General features: G+C 33.8%; 3 protein-coding genes and 3 pseudogenes across 6 annotated transcripts; 3 read left to right on the forward strand and 3 right to left on the reverse strand.

Moving 5' to 3' along the window:
- The first annotated feature begins 742 nt into the window (after positions 1-742).
- LOC104721821 (diacylglycerol kinase 7) lies at positions 743-3,972 on the forward strand. 3 transcript variants are annotated; one of them, XM_010439888.3, is made up of 9 exons: positions 743-1,536; positions 1,936-2,058; positions 2,173-2,563; positions 2,659-2,741; positions 2,856-2,926; positions 3,043-3,120; positions 3,212-3,299; positions 3,380-3,495; positions 3,580-3,972. In XM_010439888.3, exons 1-8 carry the CDS (start codon positions 1,162-1,164, stop codon positions 3,413-3,415), a joined length of 1,245 nt encoding a protein of 414 aa, XP_010438190.2. In that variant the 5' UTR covers positions 743-1,161; the 3' UTR covers positions 3,416-3,495; positions 3,580-3,972. The 3 variants fall into 3 exon arrangements, with proteins under 3 accessions (XP_010438190.2, XP_087330609.1, XP_087330608.1); XM_087474483.1 differs by having other exon boundaries at positions 901-1,536; positions 3,031-3,120; XM_087474482.1 differs by lacking the exons at positions 743-1,536; positions 1,936-2,058; positions 2,173-2,563; ... (2 more) ...; positions 3,043-3,120; positions 3,212-3,299.
- A 143-nt stretch (positions 3,973-4,115) lies between these two features.
- Positions 4,116-5,564, forward strand: LOC104721822 (uncharacterized). The gene is made up of 6 exons (XM_010439890.3): positions 4,116-4,304; positions 4,394-4,420; positions 4,513-4,575; positions 5,050-5,128; positions 5,239-5,284; positions 5,391-5,564. Exons 1-6 carry the CDS (start codon positions 4,263-4,265, stop codon positions 5,398-5,400), a joined length of 267 nt encoding a protein of 88 aa, XP_010438192.1. The 5' UTR covers positions 4,116-4,262; the 3' UTR covers positions 5,401-5,564.
- Positions 5,565-5,650: 86 nt separating this feature from the next.
- LOC104721823 (pathogenesis-related protein PR-1 pseudogene) lies at positions 5,651-6,363 on the reverse strand (annotated as a pseudogene). Its single transcript, XR_015572043.1, has one exon. The product of XR_015572043.1 is annotated as a pathogenesis-related protein PR-1 pseudogene (transcript).
- A 434-nt stretch (positions 6,364-6,797) lies between these two features.
- On the reverse strand, positions 6,798-10,361 carry LOC104721824 (uncharacterized). The gene is made up of 15 exons (XM_087474484.1): positions 10,016-10,361; positions 9,799-9,878; positions 9,578-9,695; positions 9,320-9,498; positions 9,140-9,222; positions 8,878-9,062; positions 8,707-8,768; positions 8,428-8,536; positions 8,239-8,358; positions 8,040-8,159; positions 7,822-7,942; positions 7,593-7,749; positions 7,430-7,502; positions 7,206-7,333; positions 6,798-7,113 (listed from the first exon to the last, which is right to left on the reverse strand). The coding sequence occupies exons 1-15, from the start codon at positions 10,095-10,097 to the stop codon at positions 6,991-6,993; spliced, it is 1,740 nt and encodes a 579-aa protein (XP_087330610.1). The 5' UTR covers positions 10,098-10,361; the 3' UTR covers positions 6,798-6,990.
- A 3,654-nt stretch (positions 10,362-14,015) lies between these two features.
- Positions 14,016-15,843, reverse strand: LOC104727663 (ABC transporter E family member 3-like; annotated as a pseudogene).
- Positions 15,844-17,285: 1,442 nt separating this feature from the next.
- LOC104727664 (ABC transporter E family member 3 pseudogene) lies at positions 17,286-18,184 on the forward strand (annotated as a pseudogene).
- The last annotated feature ends 7,079 nt before the right edge of the window (positions 18,185-25,263 follow it).

Below are 25,263 nucleotides of genomic sequence, written 5' to 3' on the forward strand. Positions count from 1 at the left end.
AGAACCGCACCGGTTTGATTCCAATTAACATATAAATTTCGTTAAATTTCGTTATATACATCTCTAATTTAGGAAACTAGAGAGTCCGTAAAAAAACAACACAAAAGGAGCGAAAACACATAATTTAAGATCAAACCGGTGAAATTTAGCCGCATAATTTAAGCATATATGTTTATAAACTCTTAAAGGTCAAAAACTCATCAAGGTCAAAGTCTCTTGACTTGACTCAAATAACAACAACACACAGTTACACTTCATGGCACCCTATTAATATACTTGTTTTTACTCAGTTGCTAGTAAGACTGACACCATCGACAAGTTACTCTTTATTTCCATCAAATCAAAGCCAAGAAAAGTTTTAAAGAAGACGGTAGGTGACGTGAGGAAATAAATGTCGTCGAAATAAAATATATGTAACTTTGTTATCCAGATAAATAATGTATGACTCTAGTCTCTAGCAAATGAAAGAAAATTCAAATAAATGGTTATGTAACTCACCGGTTATAAGGCAAAATGCAATAAATATATAAATGCGTATCTCCTAACCAGAAAAGAAAATGAATATTTTGGACAGCTTCACGATCTAACACACACACCAAGTAGGGCAATAATCATAAATATGCCCATATGTCATACTGGCATAGTCCCACTGCTACATTAATTGTCCCTTTTACCCTTTTTTACTAATCTTGACGTGAGAAGCAGCATTTAATACAATCTTTCTATAAACTTACATATTCGTGTATCAATCAAATTTTGCAGATATTTTAGTGGCTTAACTTAAAAGGTAAGCAAGGTGCACACCAAAAAAAAAAAAAAAAAAAACTTAAAGGTAAGAAATAAATTTGTTCCTTGTTAGTCGCCTTATAAAATGGTCACAAGAAAAATCAAAGACTTAATAGTGGCAGTTCTGTAAATTCATGGTGCTAAAAAGGGTATTCTTGTTTTCATAAAAATAAACAATATTTTTCGGGGAAATCTAGACACGTTTAAATGCGACGAACATCGAAGTACACCAGTTTTGATTTGCTCTGTCTTCGAAAAGTAATCTTTATAGTAAAAAAAACAAAACAAAACCAAACTGTCATATCACATTGTTGAATTAGTCTATTTGTTTTGTCTTCACAATTTTTCTTGTTTTCGGTTTTCAAAAAATTGTTAATGGAGGAGACGCCGAGATCAGTCGGAGAAGCGTCGACGACTAATTTTGTGCCGGCGGAGACACGACCGTCGGCGAAGAAAGATGCGGTGACGATGAAAGGTTGCGGTTTTGCTAACCTTGCGTGGGTTGGTGTAGATAGAGAGGAGCTTCGAGGGAGGTTAGCTATGCCTGAGTATCTCCGTCTCGCTATGAGAGATTGTATCAAGCGGAAAGATTCAACGGCGGTTCCTGATCATTTGCTGCTACTTCCTGGCGGCGTTGCTGCGGATATGGCTCCTCACGCGCCAATGGTTGTGTTCATTAACCCGAAAAGTGGAGGTCGTCATGGTCCTGTTCTTAAACAGAGGCTTCAACAGTTGATGACCGACGAACAGGTCAATGAGCTCACTTTACTTAACTAATTTTGCTGAGCTCAGCAGATTTTTGTGGGATTCTTATTTGAAGAGGATCTTAAAAATCTTGATTTGGGTTTAAAGACTGTTGGGTTCACTCTGATCTGAGAGCTAACCACATTCTTATTGTTCTGATATGATCAACTCTTTTGTTATTTTCTCTCTTTAGACTGTTCTGTCTTAGTTGATGTTCATTGTAGTGAAGGTTAGAAATTTTCTTATCATGCAATGGTGGAAACTTTATTTCTTGGATCGTTGTAGGCAAATCTATGTTGTTGTTTGAAGAGTGACATAGTTTGGAGTTTTGTGAAGTTATTTTTGTCTGTCTTTTTGGTACTTGTACTTGGTTTGTTATAGCTCATGTTGGATTGTAATTTACAGGTATTTGATCTCACAGAAGTGAAGCCTCATGAATTTGTACGGTATGGTTTGGCATGCTTGGAGACATTGGCAGCCAAAGGAGATGAATGTGCAAGAGAATGCAGAGAAAAGATGCGGATCATGGTGAGTATATTTACTTCCACATCATGAATGCTTTTTATTTTTTATTTTTTTACGTTTAGCAATTAGGATTAGATTTGCTAAGTTAGTGGCAATGGTGATTGATGATGATGATAGGTAGCAGGTGGTGATGGTACTGTTGGTTGGGTTCTTGGATGTCTTGGTGAGCTTCACAATGACGGTAAATCACATATTCCTCCCGTTGGAGTTATCCCTCTTGGTACAGGAAATGACCTCTCCAGGAGTTTTAGTTGGGGTGGTTCATTCCCTTTTGCTTGGAGATCTGCTATGAAAAGAACATTACATCGAGCAACTTTGGGTACCGTTTCTCGATTAGATAGCTGGAAGATTGTTGTGTCGATGCCATCTGGAGAAGTCGTTGATCCTCCTTATTCTTTGAAGCCTACAACAGAGGAAACTGCACTTGATCAGGCTTTGGATGCTGATAAAGATGTACCTCCTAAAGCAAAGTCCTATGAAGGAGTGTTCTACAACTACTTTAGCATAGGTTTGTAACTTTATCTTTTCATATATGTTTAACAAGTTTCTACATATTAGTAGTCATTTTTGTGGTAATTTGTTGTTTTTTCTCGTGTTGGCAAGGTATGGATGCTCAAGTTGCATATGGATTCCACCATCTTCGCAATGAAAAACCATACCTAGCTCAAGGCCCTGTTACAAATAAGGTTGTTATAGATCAGAATCTTCATCAATCTTGTCTATGTTGCACACTAATTAGCTGTTTTGTTTTTTTTCGGTTTGTAATGAGATTATGAATCACACTAGTTTCGGTTTTGCAGCTTATTTATTCAAGTTACAGTTGCACTCAGGGTTGGTTTTGCACGCCTTGTGTCAGCAATCCTAGTTTAAGGTTAGAGCATTTCCATTTTCCAGTGAAGAGAAGAGAGTATAAGCCTTTTTGTTTTCCATGTTCTACTAAACTTCCTATCCCTTAAGTTGACATGTTGTGGTAAGATGAATTTGCAGGGGACTTAGAAACATTATGAAAATACACATTAAAAAAGCAAATTGTTCCGAATGGGAAGAGATCCATGTTCCTAAAAGGTAATTTATAAACTAATCTTAATCATTGGTTAAAAACTAAAAATATGGCTTCACTTACAAGTTACAATCTCTCTGCTTTGGTATTGTATAGCGTGAGATCTATTGTGGTATTGAATCTTTATAACTACGGAAGTGGAAGACATCCATGGGGTAATCTCAGACCAAAATATTTAGAGAAGGTAACGTTTTATTCATAACACTAACCTTTAGTTATATATCGCTTTCTCTACAAGCTTTAACATATGGTTTTTTATAACAGAGAGGATTTGTGGAGGCGCATTTGACGACGGGCTGATAGAGATATTTGGTTTAAAGCAAGGTTGGCATGCTTCATTTGTAATGGCTGAAATCATCTCAGCTAAGCACATTGCTCAGGTATTTAAGAAAAACACTCAACAACAGTTTCTCTAAAATAACCGGTTCAACCTCGGTTTTGCTGATCTTTAATTGTTGATTTAGGCGGCTGCGATTAGATTTGAACTAAGAGGAGGTGATTGGAAAAATGCCTTCTTGCAAATGGATGGTGAGCCATGGAAACAACCAATGAAGAGTGATTATTCGACTTTCGTTGAGATAAAAAGGGTTCCTTTTCAATCGTTAATGATCAACGGCGAATGATCGATGAAAACTCATTCCTATGTTTATGTAAAAGAGAGAAAAAAATAAGCGTATGATTCTTTTTAGTATTTATTTGGTCGATCAATTAGTTAAAAATAGTGATCCTTTGTTCAGCTCTCTGCTGCTGTTCTTGTTGTTGTGTTATTATGTGCTAGTGAAGCATTTAAACTTTGTGTATTTATGTATTGAAAAGATGATAATTTATGATAAATTTTCAGTATTTCTTCTTTAAAATGTGTTGAATGGAAATTCCTTGTCTTTGAAATCTTGTAAATTTTTCTGGTAGATACTATGGGGTCTAACCAGTTAATTAAATATTTATGGGGCGAAATTGAAAAAGGTAAGAAGATTTCGAGGGTTAAGAAGCTAAATATATCAAAGTTGAAAAGTGTGAACTTTTTCTTTCCTCTCGGTAGGAAGCAGAAAAAAATCAGATTTTGCAAAAACAAAATTTAGGGTTTAAGAAATCTTTTCTTCAGTGAGTTTCGAGCTTCGTCCGAAGAACAGTTCCAACTTCAGCAGCCATGGCGAGCACCAAAGTTCAGAGGATTATGACTCAACCTATTGTAATCTTCCTCGATTTTGATACTCTTCTTTTTTGCGACTCTAAATCTCGCTCTGTTTAGTTTACTAACTCTTTACTTTATGATTTCAGAATCTGATCTTCAGGTTTCTCCAAAGTGTAAGTGTTAATACGATTACTCTGATTAGCTTTTTGTTTGGGAACCATCGATATGTTTACTTATAGAGAGTCTGGTTTGCTTTATAATGCAGAAAGCTCGGATTCAGATTTGGCTTTTTGAGCAGAAAGATTTGAGGATTGAGGGACGTATTACTGTAAGTCTTAATATTTTTGTTTCGGGCATAGCTTAAAAAATTGAAGCTTTTGGCTTTGTTGATTGGCTAAAACTAGAAAATTTGACATGCTTGTGTTCTACATTATCACTAGTGTGATCTTTTTTTATCTAAGGTAGAATTTTTATGTGATATGTAACATTTGGAATTTGTCATGATGTTGTTTCTATTTCTTTTTCGAACTTTGATTGGTACCACTGTCACCATGGAGCTAGATTGTATATACATTGTCTGATATTTGTAAGATAGCAAATTGTTCGATTCTTTGGGTTGGTGTGTATCATCTAGATTTAAGACTGTGTTTGTATTGCCCATATTGTTGTTGAGATGATAACAGAGATGGTTAAGATTAATCAATGTTATGTCTTTGGTCTATCTTTTGTTTTTGATTACACAGTTGTTTAGTTGACTTTGAATGTTTCATTGTTTCGTTATTCTAACTTTCCCATTGTGCAGGGTTTTGATGAGTACATGAATTTGGTGCTGGATGAAGCTGAGGAAGTAAGCATCAAGAAGAAGACCAGAAAACCACTTGGTGAGTTGATTGTGACTCTTTGCAACCGTTCTTCTACAAGATTCCGGTTCACATTTCTTACATTGTTTTCGTAATGGTTGATGCTAACTTGCACAAATACTGGATTTCAGGAAGGATTTTGCTTAAAGGAGACAACATAACTCTGATGATGAACGCGTAAGTATCATTATCCTCTCATTTGTTTCCCATTCCTTTCAAGTCTCAGTTCTGCTCTCCCTGGATGTAAAGATATGTAACTCAATCAATCTATATCTTATTACAGCGGGAAGTGATGTCTGTTGCAATGGAGGAATGATCCAACTATATCGGATGGTTTAAGAGTTCTTGTTTCCTCTCTTGTTTCCTTTGGGAATTGTTGTCTTTTTGCTTACTGTCAAATTGAAAAAGTTCACTTGCAAAACCTTTCATGAGAAAAAAAAGTTTCTTACATAGAAAACTCAAATCCAAGAATATCGTAGTTGTTAACAAATGTCTAACATACTTTTGTTTAGATCATAAGCTAATTTGCTGTCCAAAATCTGATAGTTAAATAATTTGTTAAGTCTTATTAGCCAAAAGAATTGACCCTCGCATATAAACACACATAAGAAAATGTCGGACAACATGCGTTATGTTGTTTTACCGATCTCTCGTTAAACTTGGAACCAATAAAAAATAACATTGTATACAAAAATAAAGAGTTAAAACGCAAAGAAAAGCCTCTTTTCACATATACAAATGGATCAAACTCAATAAGGCTTCCTACCAAGAAAATTCCCCGGGGGATCGTAATTGCAAGCCAAGAGTACGCCTCCACCGCCATTGCAGATCACGTGGGCGCAGCCAATCCTTTGTGTGTTTTTCCATACAATTTGTGTGTAATGGCCACACATCTCGGCGTTGCAAGAGTTAGATCTATAGTTATAGCTCCTTGCTTCAGACAACCATCCATAAGAGGCTTGAGAAGGGCTCCAACTCTTGCCTGACCCCCAAAAGAGATTCTCACCATAGGGTCCATTGGAATGGATCAAGGCGCAGTCACGGCGTCTCTGGTTAGCCCACCATTGCGCGTAACGTGCCAATTTAGCGTCCCATTTTAGCGGTTTGAGCCTTAAACGAGCTCTTACTGCGTTTTGTGGACCCATGAACTGTTGTTGGTAGGTTGCGCAATGACAACATGTTACAAGAAGTATGAGAGTCGTGATTATAACCGAAACACCACTAATGTGTTTTGGAGGAGCCATCTCGGGTGAGGCTTGAGTAAAAATGGTCTTTGCTTTGGTTTGGTTTTATATAAGCTTGAAATCGTGAAGAGAATTTTGTTTGTACGATTTTTAAAATATTATAAGGGGGAAAGTGTCAACTCTATGATTAAGTGGTGTACATGTTCGATTATGATAGCCACATTTGAATTTGTTTTGAATTCTTAGATTTTGTGAATAATTAAGTATGTATTTTAATAATTTTATATGTGTTTAACGTATAGTTTATGCATAGTAGGTATATTAATATTATAGATTGGCCACCCCAAAAAAGTCTTGGGGTAAGAAGATTTACAATAAAGAACCTTTCGTTAACAATAGTATAATAGCACTTTTTAATATAAGACAAGTTTATTTTGTTTGGAACTAAGTCAGCCGGCAGTAGTTGGATATCGATGCTTCATCTTCTTTATTAACTACTTACATTATTGAACCAAAATTAACTTTTTGAAAGAATATAGTCTAAGTAAAACCACATATAGCATGACGTTATGTAGCATTTTATGCAGAGAAAGTCAAGAAAGGCTATCCAAGCCAGTTATTATTATTGTAAAAGTAGCAAAAGAGAGGTAAATGTTGCAGAGAACTATACAGTTTTTGTTGATCAGGAGATTCAGGACACTATGCAAGAGCTTCTGCGATGATGGAACGGTGGGACAATTGCTGTTCGTAGAGGTCACGGAATATACGGTATTTGGCGTCATGATACTTCTTAATCTTAGGGTCTGATGATGGATGAACCACCTGGAATTCATTACAAGTGGTCAGCATAACCAACATGATCGATGTTGTATATAAATAACATCATGAGCAATGAAGTTAGAAAAGCATATTACTTGTCCAGCTGCGTTAAGAGCTTTCATGGCATCATGGAGACTAGGATAGTTCTTGCAAGCAACTGCTCCAAGAATTGCTGCTCCTAAGAGAACAGACTCGCTTTCTCGTGGGAGAATTATTGGACAACCTGCGAATAGATCGATCCAGTAAGATTACTCTTGGTCGTGGAGATTTTACTGATTAGAGTATAAAAGAGGAAAAATGAGTGTGGTTTGTAATATACCAACTATATCAGCATGTTCTTGGATGAACAATGGGTTCTTTGAAAGGCCGCCACAAGCAAGCAGTGTATCAATCTAACATCAAATGTAGAGACAGAGAAATATGAGAAATGCCTTGTATTGTTTCTATAGAGCAATGTGTAAAGAAATGCAAAGAAATCTTACTTTGTGACCATGACCATTGCAATGCTCTACAATATGACGTGTACCATATGCGATTCCATGTATTGTGGCGAGGTATAGTAGAGCCAACTGCTTCTCGGATGTGTCAAGAGTCATTCCGAATATGACTCCTTTCGAATTTGGGTCAGCAACAGGAGATCTGTAACACAGCTTTGAATCAATATTAACTCAAGTGGGAAGAAACAGAGCAGCATCTCTCTGTTTTAGTTACCTGTTTCCGTGAAAGTCGGGAAGGATATGCATGTCTGAGGTAAGGGCAGCTATAAATGGAGAACTTGTATCTTCAGCCATCGTTTTCAAAATGTTGTTCAGTAGTTCAAACACAGAAACTTCTGCAAGAGACCGGCACAAAAGCATTTAACCAATGTCATGTCAACATAAGTGACTATAGAAGGGAAATAGTCAAAAATATCAGATTTGGTTTGTTACTCTGGGAAGCAGCACGATTGGCAAGACGAGGAGAAGCAACATGATTTTCGATGATGTGATCAAGTAAAGCTCCAGTGGCACTTTGTCCTCCTTCTGTAAGCCAATACTCCGGAACCATTGCTGCAACAGTTTTGGTGAAACAAGAGTGAGATTATTATATAATTCAAAACGAAAGAATACAGATCAAATGTGTATGTACCTGACCAAAAAGGCCCCCACACGCCAGGGATAAATAGCTTTTCACGGGAAACAGCCATATGGCAAGTTGATGTGCCGCATACCAAGACCATTCGAGAGCATAAAGTATCCACATCTGACTCTGAAAACGCCAATCCTTAGGGACTGATAAATCACATTACGCTGTACTATTATAGCAAAGTATGTATACCTTTCGTCAAGGAGTCCAAATCTGATTTACTTTCCATTACCCCAACACCACCGGCATGAGCATCAATGAGTGAAGTCCCAACAGGAGTTCCAGCCAACAGGCCCAGTTCCTGTGAAAAATGAAAAAAGAAGGAAGTGAGGTAAATATGTAACATAATGAAAATATAGACCCAAGAAGTAGGCATACTCTTAAGACCTACAGAAAAAATAAAGTGCTTGCTCTTGTATCTAAACACCTCTATTTTCTTGAATTATCAGCGGTTCTCAGTAAAAAACTTACCTTAGCAGCGGATGCAGTTAGACCATTACCCAGTGGATGTCCCGGAAAAGCTACACTTCGTCCTATATAACAATAAAAATAACATTGTTACAAGGTAAAAGTAGAGGTTTCACAGTTCCTCTAAAGAGCCTTTCTAACAGCTAAAGCAAACAAACAATAAAACAAGCATACCCATCTTAGCATGGTGACCATCTACCAAATCGCCTAAGCCAATTTCTTCCCAGAACTCATCATCCCATCCACACGCTTCCATATCACGAGAAGCCTTCTCACTCATCTGGTGCATGTGTGCATGGCCAAGATAAGTCCATTTGCATACTGTTGTGCACAAACTACGTGTATCATCTCCAGTAGCTCTAGCAGGAAACAAAAAGAAATCAGATTCCGCAAAGACAAATATGAGGGATAAAAAAGGCTTGGTGGTGTGGCGCACCTGTAAGAGAGCCAATCACTCAAGTCCATCCACTTATAGACCATTGACCAAGACTCCTTAAGATTTTCCTTCACCCATAGAAGCTGCAAAAGGAGAACTCTTTTGTGTCTGTCAAGCTCAAACAAGCAGATTGCAATCACACAAAGAAGTATCAATCAAGGAATATTTATTAACCTATACCTTTGGTGGCTCCATTTCAGGAGAAACACCGCCACCACAATACTGCAAGACTGGAGAATTAAATGAGTTGATTCTCTCAGCCTGCTGAACAGCTCTATGGTCCATCCATACAATAATGTTTCTTCTTGAATCACCACTCCAAGACACAGTAACAGGGGAACCCTCAGCATCGACCGCCACTACAAACGTTAAACAGCAGTAAAGTTTCCCTTGTAAAACACACAAAAGGGTTCTAAATAAGTAGATGCTACTACAAACCGAGAGAGCAAGTGGCAGCAAAGCCAATTCCTTTGACTTCCAGTTCAGAGACATTAGCAAGAGAGCAAGCAGATTTCACAGCTGCACAAACCGCATGCCAAATATCTGTTGAAGATTGCTGTTCCATTAAAAAAAAATCATGAACCTCTCTCTCAGGTCTCTATAACTAATAAAGTCATGACTGTTTAGTAACTCGGATCTTTCTTTATCCTAATAATTACCTCAACACAGTCCCCATCCTTCCAAATCTGTATTGGACTACTAGAAGAGCCTAGAATCTTTCCATTTTCATCAAACAAACCTGCATCATGAAATCAACTTTAAAACTGAAATCAAAATTTCATGGCCAACAAATCAAGAGGGATCATTCTCTTACGCATCTAAGAACCACACAAATTGAAGAAGAGATTGAATATAACTCGGTAAGAAGGAACTCACCGGCACGGGCGCTTCCAGTGCCAACGTCGACACCGAGAAAAACGGAACGAGACGGCAGTGGATTTAGCTCAGCTGTGGTCATCTCTCATCTCGACAAAGCTACGGAGAGGAGAGGGACCTACGACATATCCTATTTATTTAACTAGGTTATTAACCCGCGCATAGCGCGTGTATATTTATATCGATCAACATATAATAATTCAAAAATATTATAATTTTTTTGACTTAAATCTTTTTAACATGAATGTTCTTTTATTTCTTTGCTTAAAAAAAAAAAAATCATTGTTGTTGTTTAAAAACATGTCTTTGTAAGTACAAAAAAAGTTTTTAGGATAAAATTTGGTATGAAGACGTTTGTTATTTTCTCTTACTTGTTTTATAGTATAAGAGATCTTGCTATTATATTAAGCTTAAGCCTTAAAATAATTTTGACAACATATAAGAATGATCATATTGAAAGAAATATAGAAAAGTCATTATTACCACACCTAATAACTAAATCGATCGTCCAAATTACACATTCAAAAATCCAAAGAGATATATATGTAAACAAAAAAAACCTCCAACTGATGAATGAAGAGCGCCGAATTCAACACACATACCGAAGGATTTTTCTCGTACCAGGTAACTTCAAACTTGTTAATCATGTTGAGATTGCGTTTTGGGTTTCTCATTTTCTGTATTAAAAAGTTGCTTCTTAGAAATAAAACAACAGTTACTGTTATTTGGAGAAATGGATGCTTTTGTGAATGAATGGGTCAACCAATATGATATGATTACTGAGAGAGTCAGATTTAATTTGAACCACTTAAAAACCAGATTGCAAAAAAAAAAAAGACCTCTTTGTTGCAGATTAAATGTTGCAACTTCACCCTTTGTGATATCTGGTGATGGTGGTGATGGTGGGTATTGCAGCAAACTTGTATTCTTTATCTCCTGAAATTGTGAGAACCTTTCTTTTTATTTCCCTTCATTATTCACCCATTTAGATATCAAATTCACAAAAGTGGTTATCACATGATGATTACATTTCTAGAGTTAATATATGTCATGTCTCGTGCTAGAGTTAAGACTAAGAGTTTTTGTATGGTGACATTTACTTATTTATCTTTTGATGGGCCATGCATGATTCCAGTTTATGTTCGAATATATCTTATTTATCTTTTACTGTCTTAGTCAACAAAATATGAGTGATTACGTTCAAAAGATTTGTCCACCGTGTGTAGAACTGCCGAGAAAGGGATTGACTGACCAGAAATTTAGGCCTTGCAAATGTGGCTTCTAGGTTTAATGGTTCATGCAACTTTCTGATTTTACATGAAGATGCATTTTGTAAACCTGATGGTTACTTATAGCACAAAATACTTGTCTATTATTTTAGTTGTGGCCTCAAAGAACACAACAATATCACAATATAGATGACATGCATATATGCTAGAAACCATAGCTCCATTTAGAATGAAATAACTGATCTTGCCTTAGTATGTAGGTATCCCGTTGTATATTTTCTTGTGGACAGTTTTTTTTACTGTCTTCTCTGCATCATATGGGGTTTTAGAAAGGTTAAACATGTAGGATATGTTACAGGTGAGAGCGCCAAGTATAACTGACCATGACTGAAAACTGGTTAGAAGCAAATAGAGGCAAAATCCTTGGCTTGTTAATTATCTTTACGTAGCACACAATATCATACATCATACCATCTCACCATAACACACAATATCAAACAATAGACATATGCAGTCACTTAGTTTCCAAGTCAATGCAAGCAATTCATGAAGAATATTCTTAGAAAGTAACTTTTGTGTTTCCTCAATTACCACCCTCACATTTGCCGCTTAAATAATAAAATTCATTTCCCTTTTTCCTTTTAATTCCATACCCCAAAGTTCAAGAACGCTCATACAACGCTTCAGCTCCTTCCAACCGTTAAAATCTATAGCTATTAATCTCCCCACCAAATTTCAGCTTGATCAGACTACTTTACATCACCAAATGTTGCTTCGAAGAAGCCAACATGAATTGTTTTTAGGGTTCTAGATATGTCCAAATTGTATATTTACTTGACCATAAAGAAATATCCATAACTCCTCGAGTTTAACACCGATTAAGGTTCCGTCTACTGCGGTGGATTGGTTTCTGCATTAGCTTTCCAGAGATGCCTTATTCGTGACCTAAATATTTCTGGTTGGACGAGAATCATCCCCACGAAACATAAACAGATCTGACTCCTTACTTGAACTTCTTCCTTCTTCTTTTTATTTTCTTCTCCACATCTATTTACTTCGGCTTTGCTCCTCCACCACCATCGAAGCTTGACACAGTCTCATTAATGACTATAAGATCAACCACCTCTGCGACGTCTCCTTCTCTCTCTCGTCTCCTCACGGCTTCTTCTCTTCTTCTCTCTCTCTTCTCCTCACGGATTTATCATTGGCTTTTATTCTCTCTATTGTTTTCAATGATAGCTTGTTCCATCTCTGTTTTAGATGACTATTTATACATAAAACCTACCTTAGAATTTGTAAACTTTCCTATTTTATTTTATTGCTGCTAAGTCGAAATCTTCCCTTTTTGTTTTAAGCTTAAAGTTACTTTTTTGTTTTTTTAGGATCTTGGATTTTCTTATATTAAGATTAACATTTATACAGGTTTTTGTAAATTTGAAAATTTTAATTTTTATTTGAACGATTTAGCATATATGGACGATTTAACATTTAATTCTATTTATAATTTACTTATATAACCTAAAAATGATATTAACATATAATCATAGGAAATTTGGCATAATTTCGCATTCCAAAATTGAGAACGTTTACAAAAATATTTATGCCTTTTTTTTTATGATTACATAGATTAAGAAAGAGTTTAATTAAGTAAATTTTAGTTTTACCAAAATTTTAACGCTGACATGGAGATTGACATGTCCAATCCCTATTGGTTGTTTTAAATCCTAGGTGGACAGTTTTACCAAAATTTTAATGCTGACATGGAGATTGACATATCCAATTCCTATTAGTTGTTTTAAATCTTAGGTGTACAGCCTTAGGAGCTTATAATAGATTCTTTATTATTTAACAGCAATATTAATTAGGTGGTTAAACCAAAATAAAAGACAATAGTTTTTTTTGGTATTGTGGAACCTAGCTAGAGGTTATTTTGGTAGAAAGATTATGTCCAAAATGGCATAAAAGAAAAATGGTTTTAGTATATTCTAATATATATATATATATATATATATATATATATATATATATATATATATATATTTTGTAATACTGTTTTTAAAATGGATCAATTAATTCTAGTTATCTAGATTTAAGTGTGTTTTGAGGAAAAATGAATAATTTAAAATTTTAGTTTAAATACGAAATAATAGTAATACTAGTGAAAAAAGAAAATATAGAAAATTGCATTAATATAACTAGTTTTGATAAAATAAAATGAAGACTCTCTCACTCGTAAATTGTCTTCTTTAATTGATCGTGTGCAAGCAAGCATATATATACGATACATATATATATATATATACCCTTTCTTCTGCGTTTATTCTATAATTTCTATTGTTGACTAGTTCAAAGATTAGAATTGAAACGAAGACAAAAACTAATTTCTTGAGAATTAAATTAATTTCATTTTAGCCAACAAAATAAGAAGTGAGATATTCGATTTTTTTTTTCAATATGTATAGTGAATCGTTATATTATGGTGTCCATTGTTGGGGGTTTATTTTTCGTTTTAAATATACAGATATTAAGCATATAGAATCGAAATGCTTTTTTTTTTTTTTTTGGCATATGAGAAAGAGAGGAAATAGTCCAAACCAAAAAAAAATTGAACAAAAAATTCACAAATCAATATATCAAAACAAAAATTTCAAAATTTTTTAATTGAACTACATCTAATTAAAACTTGGATCTAGACTGAAGGAGACTAAATCAAATGAAAAAAATAGACCAAGTCAATAATAGCTTATTTGATCATCTCACCTCAGTTTTCTTTACCCCATGTGCCTAACGAAGGGGCTCACTGGCAAGATCCCACGCCAAAACCTCAAACCTTACACAAAAAAAAAAATATGCATACCGATCTTAGCATGGTGATCATCTACCAAATCGCGTAAGCCAATTTCTTCCCAGAACTCATCATCCCATCCACACGCTTCCATATCACGAGAAGCCTTCTCACTCATCTGGTGCATGTGTGCATGGCCAAGATAAGTCCATTTGCATACTGTTGTGCACAAACTACGTGTATCATCTCCAATAGCTCTAGCAGGAAACAAAAAGAGTCAGCAACCGCAAAGACAATTATGAAGGATCAAAATGCTTCTTTTTTATTGCTATATGAGAAAGAAATAAAAGAGTCCAAACCATTCTTCTTTTTTGGTATATGAGAAAAAGAGAAAAAAGTCCAAAAAGAAAAAATAATTTCACAAATCAATATATCAAAATACAAATTTCAAAATTTTTAATTGAACTATGTCTAATTAAAACTTAGTTCAGCCGTGGTCAGCTGTGGTCTCATCTGAACAACTCAATCTTGGAAGAAGCTACGACAATTTTTTTTTGGTATTGTGGAACCTAACTAGAGGTTATTTTGGTAGAAAGAAAGTGTCCAAAATCTCATAATAAACAGGTTTTAATATGTTTTATTAAAATATTTATTTTTCTCTCTTGTAGTGTTGTTTTTAACTATATATGCCGGTCTCAAATATGTTCTGTAATTAATGACGTATTATTTCATATATGTTTTGCACATTTAGCAGTGCTCCACCTCCGAAGCCACAATACCAGTCTCATATCTGGTTTAGTTAAGCACTTACAAGTAAACTTAATATACCATGATGAAACTCATAGCCAAACTTTAGTGATCAGACACTTTTATGGTCATACCTGAATTCATTATATATGGAGTTCAATATTAAGTTGAAATTTAAGCTTGATCAATTAGCATTCCCAAAAAAAGTTATATGAGCTGTATTATATATTGTATTAGAATGTTAGTTTCGTCATAAGCGAGCAAGTATGATATATTCACAAACAAAGCTTCATTACTTGGCAATAGATTCATAGATTCATGCGTAGCCATAATGAATCTCTTCGTAGGATCTCGTCTGAAAGTGAAGTTCAAATGATACAAGAACAAATTCATTCCACTGCGTGGTGACTGAGGAGAAGATGCCGTGCAATCCACGGAAGACTCTCCTTCATACACAGTAACTTTATCTCTATCAAATACGTAGCCATAATGAATCTCTTTATGACTTTGGGAGCTATAATTAATCCGCTGCTCCGAATCAAGAAACGCGCTCGGTTCATCAGCCAAGTAGATATCCGTAGATTTCCCACGGGACAAAGCTAAAGCAACCCTTTGTTTCTCTCCACCTGATAATTTGTCGAAGGTTTTTATCCATGAGCTCCTCGATCTTGAGCGGTTTCACAACGTCCGACACGTATTGGGGATCCGCATATGCGTTTGGGATCTTCCTGTGTATCAAAACTCTAACAGTAAACTAAAATTTAGGCTTTGGCATATCTCGGGACTTGTAAGAAACAGAGAATATTGTGGTATCTCATGTACTTCAGATCCTTCTACATCAATATCAAGCTTCGAACCCGCAAGCATTTCTATAAATGCGTTGTCTTCCCTGTTGCATTCTCTCCCAACATAACTATGATTTGAGATTTGGTGAATTTGCCTTGTTTCAATCTCAGCTTGAAGTCCCCTCGAGTTTTAGTCATTGCAGGGTAATTGTACCTTGCATAAGAAGCTACTTCCTCAGCACTTTCTTCCGGTGTCTCGGAGATTCTAAAGGTCAAAGACTCATTCCTAATTAGTAAATTAAACGGATTAAATATTTTTGTATGTGGGCATGCAAACCAATTACGCATAATTTATTTAGACTTATTCGTTGTCGCATGCAAGGCCTATATATGTCAAGAGCGATCTCGAACAAACCACTGAAACCATTTTTTTCATTGAGTTGCGTACTGTATTAGACATTGAAATATACTAAAAAATATATGTAACTATGAACATGCTTCTTACTCCGTGAAAAACTATTAAACGTTTTTTTCTTTCTTTTTCTTTTCACAACAACTCATGTATCATTAATGATTACCCATTGTTACGAAGGCGGTCATTATTTGGTTTAATTAATAAAGCATAACCGTCATTATAAATGTCACAAACGTATGAGAGGGTAGGTGCATATATATATATAGATAGTTGCTTTCCACACACGACTCGGAGATCCGTCAAGTCTTTTTAGAATTGGAACTTTCTTGCTCCACACGTTTGGTGGTTCCTAGAAGGAAAAAAGTTAAAATATTCATGTGCTAACAACTATGGAAGAGTAGCTATCAAAATTTGGAAGTTAGATAAAGGAATAGCAATTGAAAAGGCAGTAGTGCACTAATATGGAAAATCAACTAGAATATGGAGTAGCGATTGAAAAGGAAATAGTGCTTTCCTGAATATTGGATTTGGAAATTCACAAGAAGCGTATAAAGAGAGCTGCAAACTGGGAGGAGATTCAGAGAAAGTGCTCAGCCTAAACAGAAAAAGAAGAGATGAAGGTGGATATGAAGAATGAGATGTGGAAGATGAAGACGAGGATGAAGTATGAGAAGATGAAAAACAAGAGGAAGCAAGAGAAGAGGAAGATGATGATGGAGATTGAGAAAGAGAGGAAGAAGATAAATAGAAAGAATGAGATTGAGAAGAAGAGGATGAAGATGAAGATGAAAAAAGAGAAGAGGATGATGAAAAGAAAGGTTGGCATAGAAAAAGGCACAAGTATTATGGATCTACCCGATGAAATTCTGAGAGATGAAATTTTTAGGAGGATACGAGAACCGGATGATCTCTGGTCTATGACAATAGCGACCAAACACTGGAAGAAACTCTTTGACTCCATGACTAATCCTTACTCTGGATTGGACGACATATCAGGTCTATCAAAAATCAAGTTTAGTTTGAGCAAGGATGGGAAGAGAGTAAGATCAGTCTTTACTTTTTCTTTCTAGAATTGCGGGCACAAATCGCGGCCGAAGTTTATTTGTTTATCTCGTTTTGGTTTTGAAGCACAGTTGCAATATATTAATTAATTTTTATTATTACAAAACTGTGTCATCCTAATAAGTAAAAGAAATATTAGTAAACTAATTAATTTCTATTAATTATGTCATCTTTTCTCAAGCCAAATAACGTCACGTGAGAGTGAGACGGCATAAAATTATGGACCACCATGATGTTATGGTGTTGACGTGTTGTGACTCTTCCTTTCACGGTTAGGGAGGGATCAATGTTTTCTTGGTTGGGTATGTCCCAACTCATGAGAATTTACGTTTTAGGAATGAGTCTTTGACCTTTATAGTCTCCGAGACACCGGAAGAAAGTGCTGAGGAAGTAGCTTCTTATGCAAGGTACAATTACCCTGCAATGACTAAAACTCGAGGGGACTTCAAGCTGAGATTGAAACAAGGCAAATTCACCAAATCTCAGATCATAGTTATGTTGGGAGAGAATGCAACAGGGAAGACAACGTTTATCAAAATGCTTGCGGGTTCCAAGCTTGATATTGATGAAGAAGGATCTGAAGTACACGAGATACCACAATACTCTGTTTCTTACAAGTCCCGAGATATATCAAAGCCTAAATTTTAGTTTACTGTTAGAGTTTTGATACACAGGAAGATCCCAAACGCATATGCGGATCCCCAATACGTGTCGGACGTTGTGAAACCGCTCAAGATCGAGGAGCTCATGGATAAAAACCTTCGACAAATTATCAGGTGGAGAGAAACAAAGGGTTGCTTTAGCTTTTGTCCCTTGGGAAATCTATACGGATATCTACTTGGCTGATGAACCGAGCGCGTTTCTTGATTCGGAGCAGCGGATTATAGCTTCCAAAGTCATAAAGAGATTCATTATGGCTACATATTTGATAGAGATAAAGTTACTGTGTATGAAGGAGAGTCTTCCGTGGATTGCACGGCATCTTCTCCTCAGTCACCACGCAGTGGAATGAATTTGTTCTTGTCTCATTTGAACATCACTTTCAGACGAGATCCTACGAATTTCAGACCAAGAATCAATAAACTCGATTTGATCAAGGATAAAGAGCATAAACTAGCGGCATGTTATTACTATTTGGATGCTTAAGAGAAAAAAAAAACCTCTGCTCCGAATCAAGAAACGCTCTTGGTTCATCAGCTCGGTTGTAAATATATTATACTTGCTCGCTTATGACGAAACTAACATTCTAATACAATATATAATACAGCTCATATAACTTTTTTTGGGAATGCTAATTGATCAAGCTTAAAATTCAACTTAATATTGAACTCCATATAATGAATTAAGGTAAGACCATAAAGTCTCTGATCACTAAAGTTTGGCTATGAGTTTCATCATGGTATATTAAGTTTACTTGTAAGTGCTTAAACCAGATATGAGACTGATAGATATTGTGGCTTCGGAGGTGGAGTACTGCTAAATGTGCAAAACATATATGAAATAATACGTCATTACTTACAGAACATATTTGAGACTGGCATATATAGTTAAAGAAAATACCCCAAACTTTTATTTTTATGTTCTTGTTTGTGTTTAGTTACCTAATGATTTTCATGGTTAAACCAAAGCAAAATGATAAAGAAAGTCGTTTTTTGGTATATGATATAAAAAGAGTAATCTTGTGGGACATAAACGAGAAATGGTTGGTAGAAGAAAGTATCGAGAATAGATGTTGTCGTCCGCATGATAAAATTTCTGCTTATAGATGCAACTAAATTGAAGAATTATGATTCGTAGATCCTTCACGACCACAACTTATCTTCCACGATTGGACCATTCACTAAGTGCATTGTGTATACGTATAAAAGGAAGATAATTAAAGGCTCTAATTTAGAGAAGTAGTAACTATCATTATCACGAATTTATTAGGTTCCAGATAGTTGTGGGTAAGAGCACCACTCTTTTAATATAGTAGTATGATTTTGCATGCGTTGACGAATCTGTAACGTCATCTTATTTATCTTTCGTAGACTAGACTAAGGGCATGTTTATAGGGAGATCAATTTAGGGTGTTCTTAGAGTATAAATATTATGAAAATAATGTAAGATCAGTAGTTAAGAACTTTTGTTAAAAAGTTAGTTATTGGGAGAACATGTTTAAGATCTTAATATTTAATAATATAATATTCTTATAGAAATTTAAAAATGTTTAATAAATACATAGATTAATGTTTAATAAAAAATTTAAGAATGTTTAATACTATTTAATAATATAATGTTTATTAATATTCTTAAACATATTACAATTATAAAAATTTATAAAATAACATTTTAATTGCAAACTTATAAAATTTTTACTAAAATTCAAAATACAATGCCATATTTTTATGAAACAAAAAAAAACATTGTAAATAAAATTTAAAAAAAAAACAAACAAACATATTATTTAATTAATTAAACAAAACAAACATTTTATTTAATTAATACATAGATTAATGTTCAAATTTATTCCATATATTTTCAACCAATCCGAAAGAGACACGTCACACAAGATCAGGCCCAAGAACAGTTCTAGAATAAGATCAGTGAGTCTGATCTTAAGTCCACTATTCAATTATTTTCATTTTTAAAGTGCCTAAGAACACCCCATGTGATCTCCCTATAAACATGGCCTAATAGAGATAAACATTTTAATATACAGTTATGATATTTATAGTCCAGCCGAAACGATGCCGTTTACAAGAAATTTTCAGTTGGCTACGTGGAGTTAATAAGTAGTACAATAATGTAAGGCTAATTTAATACTCGCTCTGTATCATAAAGAATGATTTTCTAGTATTTTTTTTTGTATCATAAAAAATGATTTTCTGTATACTTTTATCAATTGATGCTAAGAAATTGTAAATTTCAAGAATCATTAAATGAGAATTTAAAAATTTAATGAAATAATATTGGTTAATAATTAAAAAAAAATATGTTATTATAAATAAATAATATACTTATTGCTAAACATTAAATGTTTTTCTTAATTCTTGTAAAAATCATAAAACATCATCTATTGTAATACAGAGGGAGTAAATATTTCGGCACTAATAACTAATAAGTACCTAATTAATGCAAATAAGGAATGAAACTTTGCGTGGTCCTCACACAAAAAAAAGAAAGAAAAACGGTTATTGGCAAAAGAAAGTATTTGGTTAATCCTGGCCGTTTGTTAAGATGAGATCAAAGGGCTAAAAAAAGATAGGTACCTTGTTCTGCGTCCAATAGACACACTCACGATCAGTTTGACTTTCGTCTCTTCTGCGGACATGATTCGAGTTTTTTCCCACCGTCGTCGTCAACTTGTAGTCTTCGTACGATAAACCATATTAACTAGTTATTGTTAATATGTATGGTAATATGTAACATGTTAATTATATGACCCATATTTATAAGACCCATACAATTTCAATGGATAAGCCCCATTTAAACTAACTTTATTTTTAACTACATATTTTCAACTTATATAATATACAAGATTTAGTATGGGGCATATGCTCCACCCAACTCTAACGTGGATCTGTCCTAAGGACTAAGTCAACAAGTAATTACTAGAGATCAGATGGTCAAGGTACTTATCTTGCACAACACCATTTGGAGTTGTTATTGTGTCTTGTTTTTTAAATTTCAAACTGTTTTTCTTGTGTGTCATGATGAAGACACCGAGTGGAATGTGGTATATAATTCATTAATTTGTATTTGAAAATTGACATCTCAAATCATTTATAAACTTGCTTTGGTGTCTATTTAAAAAAAATTATAAACCTTCCTTTGTTTTTTTTTTTGTCACCCAACCTTCCTTTGTTTAATTTGATTTATTTTGCTGGATTTATCCTAACTTAGACTTGTATATACATTATTTGTGAGCTTGTGTTGATTTTCTTGTTATTTTTGAACTTTTGAATATATACTACTTAAAAAACCATTTATTTATTAAATCCTCATTAATATGACTAAACTTTTGTATATTATTGTACTTAATTGATTTGGATAAAATAAAAAGGAAAAAAATACAGTTTTGATGGAATCAACTCTATTAGAGTCGGTAAATTTATGCATGTATTATTATTCAGTATTAAATTTTGTCACCAATTATAACGACTTAATTTTTACTATGCTTTTATCATTATAAGTTTATTACGATTATTTTACTACGCTTATCCGTTGGGATTGCACGTTACTCTTCCATTTTACATGTTTTCTTATTTACATAATTTTCCAATTCTACGGTGAGCAGTTGTCGTACTTCCTTTCTTTAATTTGTAGTGCATGCACTATCGCAATTCGTGTTTAAAATAACATTTTAATGATATATTTTTTTATTACTAAACTATAGTCTCAAAATTGTTACAAATGATAATTAAAAATTTGTCGCAAAATTAAAACAAGTACTCAAAAATCATGATATTTTGTGACTATTATAATGTCCAATCTTATCATTAGAAGTTAATTAGTTTCAAATGGTCACAAGTTATTACTAAAAAATTCATTGCATATGATAAAAGTTATAACAAAAAAATTAATCTCAAAACAATATTATTTTTAAAAATTTATAATCATACAAATTTTTTATAATCATAAACATTAGATATACATTATAAGCTATCTTTATTCTTACAAAGAAAATAAATCACAAATTCGAACAGATGCACATATTCGACCATAACTTTCATATTATAACTCCTATGGAAACGATTTCAGGCTCTCTAGAAAGGTAAGACTCATATCTTTTCAATGGCGGGTAGATCAGCTTCTGGTTCAATTTGTTTCAGTAGAAAACAATTTCACAAGATGGCTAATGTTAATTCGCGGATCTGCGCAGAATAGGTTTGAGAAAACATGTATAACTTTTAATCTACATAAAAGGTTACAAAATCCTTTAAAGAAAACTTACATCTATGGGCTGGGAAATTGCTCACCAAAATTCGTCCATAAAAGAGTCCGTTTACCCCTTCTTTTCCACTATCTCCTAGAACATGTAAGATCTGTCATTAATTTCAATTTTGGCTCCTTGTTCTCTTTCTCTCAAATGGTTTACTCTTTCTATCTAGGTTTAGGAGGCACAAAATTATAAAGAATAAAACCCTAATCATCTCTTAAATAAGTCTTGTTAAATTAGGCTTAGAGACTTGACTTAATGGGCTTTGTATACATGACATAACAATTTATACTATTGTATGACTAATTTTTATTCATTTTAATGTCACAAACTGTGACTTGCATATTTGTTATAAGTTCATAACTAGTTTGCAACAACATATTGGTCATAATGTAGTCATAAGAGTGACGATTAATATTATCGTAACATATTCGTCACTAAGTGTGACAAACTTTTGTTACTTATTTTTGTGTCATAATATAGTGATGAAAATACTATGAATTTGTGACAAATAAATTTAATCATAATATCGTATTTAAAATCTTACAAATTTGTGACGAAAAATTTTTGTCTCAAAAAAACGTCTAAATAAAATTATTTTCTTGTAATGATGATGTATTCACTAGGTACGGTAACATTTGTGTTTTCACCATTACGTGCTAATTAATTCAGATGGAGCTAATCGGTTTCCAATTAATAAACGTACGTTATTTTTGGGCGAAGCTAACTCGTTCACGTAAAACTACATTTTTTTAATATCTCCTTTTGGGTGAAGCTATTTAGGCATGTTTCAATTCAATGTTTAGCATTCATTGTACCCCGACGTACCTTGGAATCTAGCTTAACAAAATAATTTGAAACACAAATCAGTAAACAGATGACTCACATTTATTAAAGAGTGAAAAAGTTGGCGTTATAAGACATCTTACAAATGGCAGCTTCGCCACCATCTTGGTGAAGATTTGTCGAACATGTGGAATCTAATGGATGCACCTTATGAAGATCGTCAAAAATATTATCACCTCATTTATTTACTGTGATTTATTCGCACCGTCCGACGTGCATGCATGTGCTCCTGGCAGCATTATATATATATACGTTGGACTGAATTAGAAATGTCGTTATTTAGCAGGTAAAGTATATCATGTAGTAAACAAAAGTCGTTATTTGGTGTCTTTTGGCTGAATGGAATCAACTCTATTAGAGTCGTTAAATTTATACATGTATTATTATTCTGTACTAAATTTTGTTACTAATTATAACGACTTAATTTTTACTATGCTTTTATCATAAGCTTATTTACTAACATAAGGTTTGATCGGACAACCATATATAATTATCACTTTGCTCTTTCCCTCGTTTACGTGCATTTGAAAGAGGGTTATAATTATTTTCTTTTTTTTGCCTGCATGGAACTATCAAATCCTACGTGATACGTGTGTAACAAAAGACATTTTTGATCATTTTATTTGATAAACTAAAAGATTAATAGGGAAAACATACTCAAGGTTAAGAGCACACATACTTCCAATCGTTTTCGTAATCGTGACGAACAAATAAAAGAAATGTCTCATAAAAGGGTATGTTACTTTTGTGGTACCTAGGCGATGTACAGACACCATATTCACATTTGACACATGCTAAAGTGTAAACGTAAGTGTACGGGGTAAAATATAGTATAAATTAATAAATACGCTGAATGTAATATATTCTTTTCTGACACTCACCTTAATAAAAAATGTAAAAACTTATTTTACAAAATGCTATATAGTCTTAACATTTGTTAACAAAAGTTCCAGTGCTTGGTAGCTATTATCATACACACCAAAGATCTAAGAATTTCTTCTCCCAATATTTCATTAGGTAGATCCATGATTGTTGTCCTTTTCTCATTATAGAGCCTTCTTTTTTAATCCCAACCCTTCTTGTCATTTTCCACTCCTCTTTTCACATCTTCATTTTCATTTTGTTTTCTGTTTCATAATGACTCCAAAAAAATTATTTTTTTACTAACGTTAACATAATTGATCAAAAAGGGAGGGTTGAATATTCTTAGTCCTATTTGAATCAACTAATATAAATATATGAATATATATATATATATATACTATACGTATGAAGTGTTAAGTTATGATCTAGACCGTCGCTTCCTACCAAGATGTAATTGGAGCCGGCCGGTATGTGGGAGTTTTCCAAAGATACGGCTTAGAAAAAGCCTTTGACACGTGATGAACTATAACCACCTCGGCTAGGCTTATCATATAGTAAAAAACAAAAAAGTGGTCGATGTGTTATGGATATGCATATCTCTATAGAGTCCCTTATTCTAGAATTATTTAGATATGTGATTTGCAAAAGTCTCGGTCAAAATTGTTTGAAGCTTACATGTTCCAAGCTTAATATATATTGCACTCTCCATAAAACGAATTACAGTATGATCATAAAGTGTTTGATCTCCAAACTTTAGCTATGAGTTTACTTGTTGGTGTTCCAAGAAAATAATTAAGTTTGCTTGTAAGTGCTTAAACTAGAGATGACTGATATTAATTGTGGCTTTGGAGGTAGAGTAGTGCTTACTAAATTAATGTGCAAAACATTAATGAGATACGTTATTGCAAAACATAATTGAGACTGATATATATATATATATATATAGAAAATATATATCCCGTACAGCCGTACTTATTCATTATATGTATTTTTTATTTTGTTTACCTCACATATTTGCCAATAGCAATTTTCATGATTAAAGCAAAGCATAATAATAAAGAAAAGTCGTTTTTTTTTGGAATAAAGAGTATTATTAATCTTGTGGGAAGAAAATGTCCCGCATTAAATAATGGTTGGCATATATTAACTATGAAATGAATATTCTCTTTCTTAACGAAAGCACTAATTCAACTTTTACGTAGTGTTATTTTATAATATTTACGTAAAAGATATATCTATTATTTAGTTTGATTATAAAAAAAAGTTTGATTATAAAATTAAATAAGAGTTGAAGATACATATAAAGAGAGTTTATTGTAAGTGTTTGTAACAATACCCCATAATTTGATAGCAATAATTCGTGATTAAACCAAAACATTATGATAAGGAGAAGAAACATGTTTGGTATCATATATGGGACCTAGTGGTTATTTCAAAGTTGGGTCGCGACTCGATTACTAGACTAGCGATAGTAATCAAAAATATAAACAAATCACTAGAGTAGCACAATACAACAGAAATATCTCAAAATTGGGTCTCGACTCGATTCTCTAGAGATAGAGATGATCGATCGTATGACTCGAATCAATGTTGT

The sequence above is a fragment of the Camelina sativa genome, chromosome 11 (assembly GCF_030686135.1).
Source record: "Camelina sativa cultivar CO46 ecotype springtype chromosome 11, ASM3068613v1".
NCBI lineage: Eukaryota > Viridiplantae > Streptophyta > Magnoliopsida > Brassicales > Brassicaceae > Camelina > Camelina sativa.

Coding starts and splice junctions, on each gene's coding strand:
- LOC104721822 (XM_010439890.3), top strand. CDS start 4,263: ATGGCGAGCACCAAAGTTCAGAGGATTATGACTCAACCTATT. Junction 4,421..4,512: donor TCTTCAGGTTTCTCCAAAGT/GTAAGTGTTAAT, acceptor TTTATAATGCAG/AAAGCTCGGATTCAGATTTG. Junction 4,576..5,049: donor GGATTGAGGGACGTATTACT/GTAAGTCTTAAT, acceptor CCCATTGTGCAG/GGTTTTGATGAGTACATGAA.
- LOC104721824 (XM_087474484.1), bottom strand. CDS start 10,097: ATGACCACAGCTGAGCTAAATCCACTGCCGTCTCGTTCCGTTTTTCTC. Junction 9,499..9,577: donor TGCTGCCACTTGCTCTCTCG/GTTTGTAGTAGC, acceptor TAACGTTTGTAG/TGGCGGTCGATGCTGAGGGT. Junction 8,537..8,706: donor TAACTGCATCCGCTGCTAAG/GTAAGTTTTTTA, acceptor CATTTTTCACAG/GAACTGGGCCTGTTGGCTGG.
- LOC104721821 (XM_010439888.3), top strand. CDS start 1,162: ATGGAGGAGACGCCGAGATCAGTCGGAGAAGCGTCGACGACTAATTTT. Junction 2,927..3,042: donor GTCAGCAATCCTAGTTTAAG/GTTAGAGCATTT, acceptor ATGAATTTGCAG/GGGACTTAGAAACATTATGA. Junction 3,121..3,211: donor GAGATCCATGTTCCTAAAAG/GTAATTTATAAA, acceptor GGTATTGTATAG/CGTGAGATCTATTGTGGTAT.